Below are 11,307 nucleotides of genomic sequence, written 5' to 3' on the forward strand. Positions count from 1 at the left end.
AAATTATCGTTTTTACATATTTAACTTTTAGTCTTTTAAATTAGCATTTTTCTTTAGTTTTAAGTCAATTAGTTGTTTTAAGTGGCGGCAACCCTCTTGATTGATCAACGCGAGTGAACTGTGCTTAGACGCTTCGTAAAACCGCACCGATCTACGAGAGGAGCTGATAGATGAGTAGGCTTCCCCTTTCGATTCACGGAATGTGATCTGGGACACGATGGGAGTTTGCGCGTGATTGATTCCAGACAGGTCTCTCGAGCCTTCTTTCTCGCCCTCATCTATTTTATCCTCTACAGCTGTAGCTACGTGGAAGCCAGCTGCTTAAAGACAGCCCCCCTAACCATTCCGCTATTCCTGTCCTAAAGCAAGGAAATCCGCTCTGACCCACCACCCTGGTAGGAATTGCCAGATTTACAATTTCTGAATCCTTTAATAATAAATAAAGAATTTTAATTTCTACAAAATATCTTAATTTAGGTTTTTCTTATTAATTAAAGTAAAGAAAAGAAAAAATAAATAGAAGAAAAATAAAAAAAATGTTTGGTCTTGTTTATTTAAAATTGGGCCAATCCTTAAATTGACCCAATTAATTAACCCAAAATCTGTCCAACCCAAGCCCAATCTCCCTACCCAAATACACATTACCCTTTACCCTGCTCCCTACTGCAATTGAGAAACCACAAAAAATCAGATGGATAGACCCTAGAGAACCGAATCCGCCGCTAGAACACAAGAAACCCCCCCTGTTCATCTTCTTCGAGAACAAAAACAAGACTCCCATGATTTTTCTCTTAAAAAAAAACGCACACACAGAGACGGGAAATAAAGGGATGACGAGAGGGAGAGATTAGTGAAGAAATGTTCTAAGCTTTGAGAGTTTATCTTCTTTGTTGGCTGGTGATTACATTCCAAAATCCAAAAACAAAAAGAAAAAGAAAGAAAAGATCTACATATATAGAAAAAGAGTATCTCTGTTTCTGCTTTCAATTTGGTTTCATCTAGTGGAGTACGCGTGAGCCATTCTTCTTGAAGCTGTCGGTTAAAGTTTCCGGTTCGGAGTTTCAACATTTGGTCGAGTTTCTTTTTCTAATTTGACTGCTGTCGCTACTGGTTTTGCTGAGCCGCTGCTGATTTTCGATTCTCAACTTAGCCTCATTTCAGCTGTCTTTTCCTTAAACTTATCTAGAAAAATTAGGTATGTGACTATACTTTTGAGTTTTGTTAAGATATTAATCGAAAATCTGGGTTACATATTAGTTTGTGTTTGTTATGAATATTCATGCCTTTTCTTGTTTGAGTATAAAACAGAGTACCGAAAATAGCTGGTTGGTTAAGTAGCGCAAGATTTTAGTAATTGAAGTGTGAAATTGGGCTGTTAGTTTATGAATAGGAAGAAACGATAAAAATTTTCCTTAGTTTCATGGTTATTTTTCCAGTTGCTGTTCATAATAATACTTACCATGGATTAGCTTGCTAAAAACTAACCAAATGTGCTTTAGTTTCGTTATAATAATTTTTCCTTTAGTTTCGTCATCATTAACTTGCTGTTTATAATAATCTTTTCCTTTAGTGTCGTTACTTGTAGGTTGTTATTTTGCATTTTGTTCTTCCTGTTTGGATCGTTGATATCTAATTATTTGTCTTAATGAGTGTGCTTGTACATATTCTGAGAGATTTTAATAATTTTTAATTTGTTTTAATAGGTGCTTATACATGTTCTGAAAGATTATAGTAATTTTAATTCCTCAAAAATGCTCTTTTCATCAAATAAGTTCAATCCATAACTCGTGGCCCTCATGTAGTGATTTTTAATCCCTTAGAAATCAGGGTGTGCTTTAGTTGAATTTCCATGGCCCTCGTAGACTTGAAAGTGCGTAGTTGCTTTAGGCGCGATATTTAAATTAATTTCCTTAAACACGGGTGTGCATATATGGGACCCAAATCCAAATCTCAACAATGTTACATAAAATGTGTTGCGGACTGCGGGTGCATTTATGTGACGTGGTTCAAAACATGCTTTATGTGACGTTGAATCTTCCTAAAATATTAAATAAAAGCGGTTAATAAGTTAAAATTAAACCATAGGCTAAAACATGTATTAAAATCAGATAATAGGCCAATTATAACAGTTGAGCGCCCGTGCTAGAACCACGGAACTCGGGAATGCCTAACACCTTCTCCCGGGTTAACAGAATTCCTTACCCGGATTTCTGTGTTCGCGGACTGTAATATAGAGTCAATCTTTTCCTCGATTCGGGATTTGAACCGGTGACTTGGGACACCATAAAATTATCCCAAGTGGCGACTCTGAATTTTTTTAATAAAATGATCCCGTGTCGATTGTCACTTAAATTGGAAAAAACTCCCCTATATGCCTCTTTACGAGGGTGTAGGTAAAAAGGAGGTGTGACATTTAGTACTCCATTGAAGTTGCAAATTGAACTAATAAAACTTGCCTGTATATTATTAGTGTACCCTTTTTCCTTGACTAGAATTTTTTCCCACAGGGTTTTTCCTAGTAAGGTTTTAACGAGGCACATAATAATGAACATCCAAAGGGAAGTGCAATGAAAATATTATTGTGGATGTCCATTTATTACTCCGCTGTAGATAATTTTCCTGAAGAAGATTATCCATTTAGTACTCCATTGAAGTTTTCTACAAGCAGTTGATGCAAACTAGTTGCAAGGAACTCAATGAAATGACTTGTAGCAGCTTCTTGGTTTGATTAGATTAATTTAAATCGATTTGAAATAGTGGTGGATAATATTCTCTACAAACTCAACTTTTTGAGAAGATGGTATACAAGATTGGAATGCTGAGATTCAAATATTATAAACAAGGTTTTCATCATGGGGAGTAAAATATGCGATGCACTCTTTTTTTTTCCTTACTAAGTTTTTTTCCTACAGGGTTTTCCTTATAAGGTTTTTAATGAGGCACCTAGCAATGCGTATTACTAAATATGTGTACTCTTTTTCCTTCACTAGAATTTTTTCCCACGGGGTTTTTCCTAGTAAGGTTTTAATGAGGCACATTATCTTTTAATGAACATCCAAGGGGGATTGTTATAAATATATATTATATTATGGATGTGCATTTAGTACTCCGTTGTAAATAAGCTTCCTGAAGAAGCTTATCGATATGGGACTACGCCGTAAATATGGTTATCTATTCAGTACTCTATTAGAAATAAGCTTCCTGAAGAAGTTTATCGTTTCGGTACTCCGTTATGGATAAATATTACCCCGGCAGAAGATTATCTATATCTGGTACAGTATCAGCTTACAAGAAGCTTACACAGCAGCTTACACAACAGCTTCCTTTCTTCTATAAATAGAGGAGATTTCAGTTCATTATGTATATGAATTTGAAGTTGAATAATAAATCTCTCTCTCTACTTGTCTTTGATTTCTTTACTTTTAAAGTCTTTATTTTATAACAATCCTCTTATTATTGGCAATTTTTTTGGGACTTATAAAAAAGTGTTTTCTTGGGGTTGGGGGTGGGTAGGGGAGGTATTATGCCGAAAAAAGGAAAATTACGGGCCAAATCTTATCCGGATTCGGACTACCTATCTATTTAGCTCCATAGCCGGTTCAATTGGTTAGCCTTTTACCCAACCCCGACGTTTCTTTCCCCCCTCGATAAGAAAATCGAAGTTTCCAGAATCCAAGCTCACCGGAGCTTCTTAGGTTCGTATCGTTCTCTGCGCCGCCGTTTCTTCCGCCGTCATCATTAGTTAACTTTCAGTACCGGTACAGTTGCTTTTGCGGTATTTTTTTGTCATTCAAAAGTGTCCTTTTTTGGTACTAATTTACATCTTCTATATTATGAAGAAATACGGCGTAGAAGTATTTGATTAAAGCAGATTTAGCTCATAATATTTGTTCGCTGAAGGAAGAATAGTGCTGTAGGAAGTTAATTTAAATATTCTGAAATATGGAAATAATAATTTATTTGCTGCATTTTCATTTTGTCTCTGGATTTTGATAAACTATGCTCATGGTTTATTGTCGAGGAGGCGAAGTTAGCGCCTGCGTTATGTGCTGCCAAGTCTCTGGGTAATTTGGTTTATGAGGTTAGGCATGATTATGATACTGTTAAGTGTAAAACCTATAGAAACCCTAATAGTGTTGGAATGAAACAAACCGAAATAATCGAGATGAGTATAGAGGATTCATATGGCCAAACCCTAAGAATCAAGTATGTTGTGTAAAGATGGCTAGAGAGGAGACGGGAGAGGTAGCAAGGACTGAGGCAGCCACACCAGCTAATTTGGGATGGTGGCATAGTTGTTATGTTGTTGAATTAATTGACCCTCTAAGGGAGCCGAAAGCTAGGCAAGCTTGGTGTGACTTGACTTAGCTATACCATGCTCAAGAGTAATTGACCCTAATATCTTGCTGCTCAATCTTGTCTTAATAGGTGGATGAGGAAGTTTATGCATTAGCAACTTAGTTTTTTTATATTGGACTAGCATATTTTATCCAAAATAAAAATAATATGCATCTTCCAAGTCAATCCAAAAAGCTCTAAGCTACGCTAAAATCATTGAGGTAGGAGCCACACTTTTGAATTAAGGGAAACCAATGCAATCAAATTCTCTACTCTTCATCAAAAAGTAAAAAAAAAACAATCCTAGATCTGTTACAAGTTTCAGATGAAATACTAAATCCAAAAGCCGTGTGTTCTAAGTACAGAATAGCCGTTCCAAAAGGAAATGCGTTCTTAGATAAAAGCTAAAGTGAGAAACTTGTAACAGATCATGGATGAGATTGGTGAGGAGATTGGTGATGATGGGAGGAGAGAAACTAGTAAGAGGTTGAAGTTGAAAATATAGGTTGTTTTATAGATTATATTTGCAAGGCTTAAAAATTTAATTAAGAGAAGAGAAGTAGAAAGGGTCTCTAAGCTTGTAAGCCTTTTAACCTGGTTTTGTTTTCCTGAGCCGAGCTCTAGCAGAGCATAAGTGTGATCCAACGCTAAACCTTGATATCCGCTCTGCATTTGATTCGTCTTAGTTACAAAAACTGAAGTTTCCTTGTTGACTATCTGAATCTTGCCTTCAATCAGATAGTTTAACGTGAACTGTCTCGAAACTATAACCAGGCATGTAGCAAACCTATATATCTGTGTCATTGCTAGGTTGTTAGGTTGATCTACACACAACTTTCTTATTGTGACATGTAACTTGTGGTAATGGTGCTACCACAACTTTCTTATTATAACCTGTTACCATATAGTGATGCTAATTTGTGGAGAGATCTAAAAAGTAAAGGACATCATTATACTTTTATGAAGCATGTAAAATTATCTGATTATCAACTGTGCCTTAGAATGTCAGTACAAGCAAAACTTTTATCTCTAATTTGCCTCGTTGCTGTGTTAATTAGGATGCTGATGACTTGCAGTTCACAGATTTTCTTCTTTATACTCCCCTTTAGCCCATGCCTTTGCTTTGTCTATTTGATAACGAGGGAAAGAAACAAAGGAAAAAAATGAAATGGATGTCAGGCGAGCACATATCCATTGCTTCTGCCATGTCAGCGGAAATCATTATCACTTCTCTCTTCTTTCTCGTTGAGAACAAGTTTCTGTTCAACTGTAATTGCTTGATTTGTAACCAAGAAAGCATGGATGGTCTTGAAATTTAACCATGAAATACTGAGAATCCGAAAGCGTGTCCATGTAATTTTACTAGATTATGTATTGAGTAGTGTATCATGATCACATAAGAATATCAGTTTGGCTTTTGTGGCCAATTGATGCTTTGGAACTCATTACCCAAGCATCTTCTATCATTTACCATAATTGTTGTTGGTAATGTTTCTCTGACTGCTCAATCCTCGTTAATAAAGTCAAAAATTAAGATACATTTGTCAGTATGTTTTACATTTACATTGATTTGCTGCAGTTAAGGTCATGCCTAAAGTAAAAACAAACCGTGTCAAATATCCAGAGGGATGGGAGCTGATTGAACCTACTCTTAGTGAGTTACAAGCAAAAATGAGGGAAGGTATTGTTACTTCAGTTAATAAGAGTATAAGACTACTTTAGCATTCGTTGTTTCCTATGTAGGCAAAATGATTTTCATCTCCTAATTTATTGTGGAACTTTAATGTTGGTTTGACTGTTTTGTACAGCTGAGAATGATCCTCATGATGGCAAAAGAAAATGTGAGGCTTTGTGGCCTATTTTCAAAATTGCCCACCAGAAGAGCCGGTATATTTTTGATCTCTATCACAGGAGGAAGGAGATCTCCAAGGAATTATATGAGTTCTGCCTAGATCAAGGATATGCGGATAAAAATTTGATTGCGAAATGGAAAAAGGTATGTTCACCCTCCTTGCTTCAGTTTGTGTGCCACCTTTGCTTTTTAAGTGCACTTTCATGAAGCCGTGAACTATCCCTTTTTTCATTTGTGGGGAACTCTTATTCATGAACTGTAACACATGCCAATGCATATTTCTCTTTTTTCTTTATGTATTTCTGTTTTGACTTTTGTTTAGTACTTTGGGGGTTTTGGGGGGGGGAGGGGGGGGGGGTGGTGTGTCCTTTCCATTTGTGTATATACGGACTTTGTAGACAATTCTTATGGTTTTGGCTTTGAATTACAGCCTGGTTATGAACGGCTCTGCTGTTTGAGGTGCATGCAACCACGAGATCACAACTTTCAAACAACTTGTGTCTGCCGAGTTCCACAGCATCTTAGGGAGGAGAAGGTTATTGAATGTGTCCATTGCGGCTGTAAAGGTTGTGCAAGCGGAGATTAACCTGTTCTTTAGAATCAACTAGTGCTTAATTTTACATGTTTTGTACTTGTAGTAAACCTACATTATTCAAAGCACTGATCAAACGATGTCTAGAACATCGTAGTCAGTTCAATGCTTGAGGTTGTGTTGGATGAGATAACAATTGTGGTCACAGTACCTATTGTAAACTGTATAACCTATTTATAGACTACTTGCCTTCAGATAGTTTTGATATGGTTGTTTGCAAGTTAATCATTACAGCATATCAGAATAGTTAGTGTAAAAGCTACTTGGGTTGCAGGATGCTTAGACAATTTAAGTGTCACATTTGGTAGGGATAGAAGTTGTAAGAGATTTTAATAGACGTAGTGTAAAATTCATGACTTTTCAATTCCCTGATACTGTCACAGTAGAATGTCTAAAATCAGTATTGAGATATGTATACCATAAAAGTCGATATTTCACGAATCTGGTCAAGACCAACTGCACATTTGCTCAAAGATTTTACAGTTCAAGTGATTCCATGGTTGATAGTCAATCTGAATTGAGCTTCAATATCTCCATCTTAACACGCTTAATGAACATCCTCCTTAATTGGAGATCTCCTTTTTCTTCCTGTCGGAGGCAAAACTGCAGAAGAATTTGCTAATGTGAGCTGCGACGCAAAGTCATGTCTGGCTCTAACCTTCTTGAATATTTGGAAGATCCATCTCTTGGAACTGTGAGTAAACTGTAGAAGTGAATCACAGTTCTCTATTAGCAGAAACGAGCTTCAGTAATTTCGCCAGATCATAAGACTTGAAATCTTTGCCATAACAAAGGCTAAGATCAAGCGGTGTATTGCCATCCTGTCAAACGTAAATGTTCAAAGGCTATTAAAATTTTCACATGCATACCTGTCTAAGGAAAGAGAAGCACAAACTAATAGGGAGATCAATGGCAAGGTATAGAAAAGTCCACCATGGAAAGTCCTCCCATCCCAGGAAAATTATAGTGCGCAAGTGCGATAAAAACAATTATTTTTTTTGTATATACATAAACCGTTGAATCCTCTTAACATAAGGAAGATTCTAGGTATACCATTTTTGCATTTTTTCGAATCCCTATTCGTGGCTCACTCATCCTACATATAGTCATGGTGGATAGTATCTTTTATCATTCATCTACCGTTTGAGTTGGATTGGCACGTCTATATTCGGCTTGAATGACCTTTACCATCTTTTCTCAAAGCTGAGGGCAAAATGAGTTGTAATCGGGATATTTTATCAATGAGAAGAACATCATTAGAGTTGCATTTTAAAGATTTTTGGGGAAAAACTTAGCTTTGCAAAATCAGTTGACTTAAACACGCATACATATAGGTAGTAGGAGGTATTAAAAACCACCCAACTGGCCAGTATGGATAGTTCTTAAGCGTATGTTAAGCCGTAGAAACGGAACCAGCAATAACACTAGTTTGGCACTAAAGTTATAGCTACAATTACCTTATTCTTCCTGTACTTATCTGCTCCACTGACTAGAAGAATTTTGGCTATGTCTCTGTTTCTGCTTTGCATGGCCACATGCAGCGGCGTCCAGCCCTCCTGTAAGAAGGAATTACTACAAATAAGCTAACAGGACCATGAAAATGTAAGAAAATAAAATAAAATGTTCACTTACATTATCAGCAACATTCACATCAACCTTGTATTTGATTAACAACTTTACAGTTTGCATGGCTCCTACTTGAACTGCATAATGAAGCGGGGTAACACCGTCCTGTTAACAGGGAGAAAAAGACATAAAATATGATGTAATCCCTGTAATTAAACTTTAAGCAAGTTGTTTACAAAGTGAAAAGCAAAAGAGAGCTGTCTCACCAAATCCCTAACTTGAGGATTTGCATCTTTTCTTAGAAGATGACTGATGACAGCCTCTTTTTTACCAAAAACCGCATGGTGGAGAGCAGTTCGCCCTTCCTGTCATCAAATTAACTGAATAACTTACTTCATACCAAACGAATGAACAAAGGTATTAGGGAATACAACGAATCTTACCTTGTCAACAACATCAATATCGAGACCTTCCTCTAGAAGTCTATCCATAAATCGTATCTGCCCTGCTAATGCAAAAGTGTGAAGAGGGTTCCATTTTTCCTGGATTGGACACACATCCAATAGTATCAGGACTTGTTCCAGAAACCAGTAAAAGAATGTATGATTTCTTTTCAATAATGTAGATTTTGGTCTCTACAGTTTGTAAGCAGTTTCTAACAGTTAGAATAGCAAGCCCCTGGCTTGCACGAAAGACTACTAATTTACTTATCAGAGAAGATGTTAGCATGAAAAGAGGCAGCTGGAGGTCCTACGAACTTACAGTTGATATCTTATCCAGCTCTGGAGTTTGGTTGCGGTACAAAATTTCCCTTTCCTCTGGGCTCAAAAGCTGTTCAACCTCTGAAACAAAAACAAAAGTTAGATACTAATACTTTATCGTTCACATGCCCAAGCGCACTGAACTTTTTTTTTGTGCAAGTGTTGAGGGGGGTTTTGGGTGTGGGGTTTGTGTGTGTGGGAGAGCTAATTGAACCTGAAGCATTTCGAAACGACTATAACAGATTAGCTGAATTGATGCACTAGAGCTTCTGTCAACTGAAGTTAAGATACAAAACTAAATCAGAACGAAATGACGCAACACAACTTATTAACATCATCTGCTGGAAGTCTGGAACTATCCATTCTACGATGTTTATCTCTAACATTTCCTTGCTTCATTTTGTAACTTTCCTTCTTTCATCTGTTCACGAGGCTGTCAAAAGACAGAAAACCACTAATATCTACCAGGAGTCATTTTGGTTGTATGCCGCTATGTATTTCCATAGACCGATTGAGTCTAAAGTCCACCAGGCGGATGGATTACAAGTCATCTCCTAACCCCTCGTTATCCCCCCCCCCCCAAATCCCTCCATAATAGTGGTGTCTGAGCTAACTTGTGCACTTATTGATTATTCCACTAGATACCAGCTGCCTCCTTCTTCCTGCATCCCATCAACACAGGTACCGAATAACTCGGCCCACCAAGGCTCAGGGGAAGAAATCACCTAACTTAGTTTTTCTTTTATCCCTTCTGTTATAGTTTGAATAAACTATCATTTTTCAAGAATTTTCTGAAGACAACAACAATTATATAACTGTCCCACTTGGAAACAGAAAAAAGAATATACCTTTCATAAACTCCTCTTCAGAGTTGCTACTAGACAACCCATTTGTAGAATTAGCTGTTGCTTTATTTTCTGCTCCATAGTCCCACTTACTCTCAACATCCATATCTTCTTCTTCCTCTTCCATTTCATTCTCTTCTTCTTCTTGTTCTTCCTCTTCATCTTCACTATCACTACCATCATCAGGATCTTCCCAAAAAGAAGCTTTGGTTAAGTTGACTACGTTAGTCCTTTTAGTACAATTGTGAAAATAACAAATTTTGACTACATTAATTCTTCTGGGAAATCCGAAAGAAATGACATTGGAGCAGCCTAAACTGGAGTTATAAGTAGTTGTAGTTGCGCATAGCTGTGTGGATAGGGCAGCTGGATTACTCTGCAACACCATTATTTTCTCCATTTTCAATCTTCAGGCTAAATTATACCAGCAAAACCAAGACTCCCATAAACCAAGAAGGTAGATTGTGAAAGAGCTTGGATGATTACTCTCTTTGAGGCATTTTGTCGAACAGGTTAGAGGCTTCCGATGGGCTATTCAGATAGGATTACTTCTTTTGTTTCTGGCCTTTTAGGGAGTGACAAGCAACGCATCAGATTATGCAGTCCTTTAATGTGGGCCTGTCTAATAGGTATCACCCTTTTGGGCTGTGATAAGCCAGCCCATGCATATTTAACTCTCAAGAACAAATAAAAGAAGCCCGGAGTTAAACTTTGAAAGTAAAAATAGCACGGGCTAGCCAGTTTTCGGACTGGTAATTCAAAACTAGCCAGCGTTTGCATATTTATTAAAAAATAGTCACTATTTTGCTGTAACACGGAAAGTTCCAGTATAATATACTGGAGATTGGTGCACCTGTGTATGAACTTCCAGCATATTATGCTGGAACTCCATACACGGAAAGTTCCAGCATAATATAATGGAGATTGAAGCACTTGTGTATAAACTTCCAGCATATTTTACCGGACCGATATATTATACTGGAACTCTAGTATATTATACTGGAATTCCAGTATATTATGCTGGAAAATTTTCCGGATTTTGAACAGTGTTTTCGTTCAAATTTATTTTTACATGAAAGTGGCCAAATTTTGATTACTTTTGAAACTGTGGGTATTTTTCAATGATCACTTGTAAATCTGACTATTTTGAATTTCTCCCAACTTGAAAGGGTAATTGACAAGAATGACCCTATAAGGTACTGATCTTTAAATATTGCTATCGTTTTGTACGTATTTAAAAAATAACCTTCTGACTGCGCAGATTGTCAGTGATGTCTCGAGTTTATACTATATTTACTCTATTTATATTGTTAATTGTTCATAACTCTATCCGGTTGCCATGATTTTGTGTTT

The 11,307-nt window shown here is 36.9% G+C and overlaps 2 protein-coding genes across 3 annotated transcripts; one reads left to right on the plus strand and one right to left on the minus strand.

Annotated features, from left to right (window-relative positions):
• Positions 1-661: 661 nt before the first annotated feature.
• On the plus strand, positions 662-6,980 carry LOC107807341 (protein BUD31 homolog 2). Its single transcript, XM_016631701.2, has 4 exons — positions 662-1,195; positions 5,918-6,019; positions 6,147-6,334; positions 6,621-6,980. The coding sequence occupies exons 2-4, from the start codon at positions 5,926-5,928 to the stop codon at positions 6,774-6,776; spliced, it is 438 nt and encodes a 145-aa protein (XP_016487187.1). The 5' UTR covers positions 662-1,195; positions 5,918-5,925; the 3' UTR covers positions 6,777-6,980.
• Positions 6,981-7,102: 122 nt separating this feature from the next.
• LOC107807340 (ankyrin repeat domain-containing protein EMB506, chloroplastic) lies at positions 7,103-10,503 on the minus strand. 2 transcript variants are annotated; one of them, XM_016631699.2, is made up of 7 exons: positions 9,958-10,490; positions 9,111-9,190; positions 8,792-8,890; positions 8,615-8,713; positions 8,415-8,513; positions 8,240-8,338; positions 7,103-7,603 (listed from the first exon to the last, which is right to left on the minus strand). In XM_016631699.2, the coding sequence occupies exons 1-7, from the start codon at positions 10,352-10,354 to the stop codon at positions 7,499-7,501; spliced, it is 978 nt and encodes a 325-aa protein (XP_016487185.2). In that variant the 5' UTR covers positions 10,355-10,490; the 3' UTR covers positions 7,103-7,498. The 2 variants fall into 2 exon arrangements, with proteins under 2 accessions (XP_016487185.2, XP_016487186.2); XM_016631700.2 differs by lacking the exon at positions 8,615-8,713 and having other exon boundaries at positions 9,958-10,503.
• Between the last annotated feature and the right edge of the window lie 804 nt (positions 10,504-11,307).

Source organism: Nicotiana tabacum, chromosome 10 (genome assembly GCF_000715075.1).
Source record: "Nicotiana tabacum cultivar K326 chromosome 10, ASM71507v2, whole genome shotgun sequence".
NCBI lineage: Eukaryota > Viridiplantae > Streptophyta > Magnoliopsida > Solanales > Solanaceae > Nicotiana > Nicotiana tabacum.

Bases quoted from the DNA above. Each gene is read 5' to 3' on its own strand.
- LOC107807340 (XM_016631699.2), bottom strand. From the start codon at position 10,354: ATGGAGAAAATAATGGTGTTGCAGAGTAATCCAGCTGCCCTATCCACA. The intron at 9,191-9,957 runs GTATATTCTTTT...TTTTTGTTTCAG, and splicing joins TGAAGAGGAGTTTATGAAAG to AGGTTGAACAGCTTTTGAGC. The intron at 7,604-8,239 runs GTAATTGTAGCT...TACGTTTGACAG, and splicing joins ATAAGTACAGGAAGAATAAG to GATGGCAATACACCGCTTGA.
- LOC107807341 (XM_016631701.2), top strand. From the start codon at position 5,926: ATGCCTAAAGTAAAAACAAACCGTGTCAAATATCCAGAGGGATGGGAG. The intron at 6,020-6,146 runs GTATTGTTACTT...TGTTTTGTACAG, and splicing joins ACAAGCAAAAATGAGGGAAG to CTGAGAATGATCCTCATGAT. The intron at 6,335-6,620 runs GTATGTTCACCC...TTTGAATTACAG, and splicing joins TGATTGCGAAATGGAAAAAG to CCTGGTTATGAACGGCTCTG.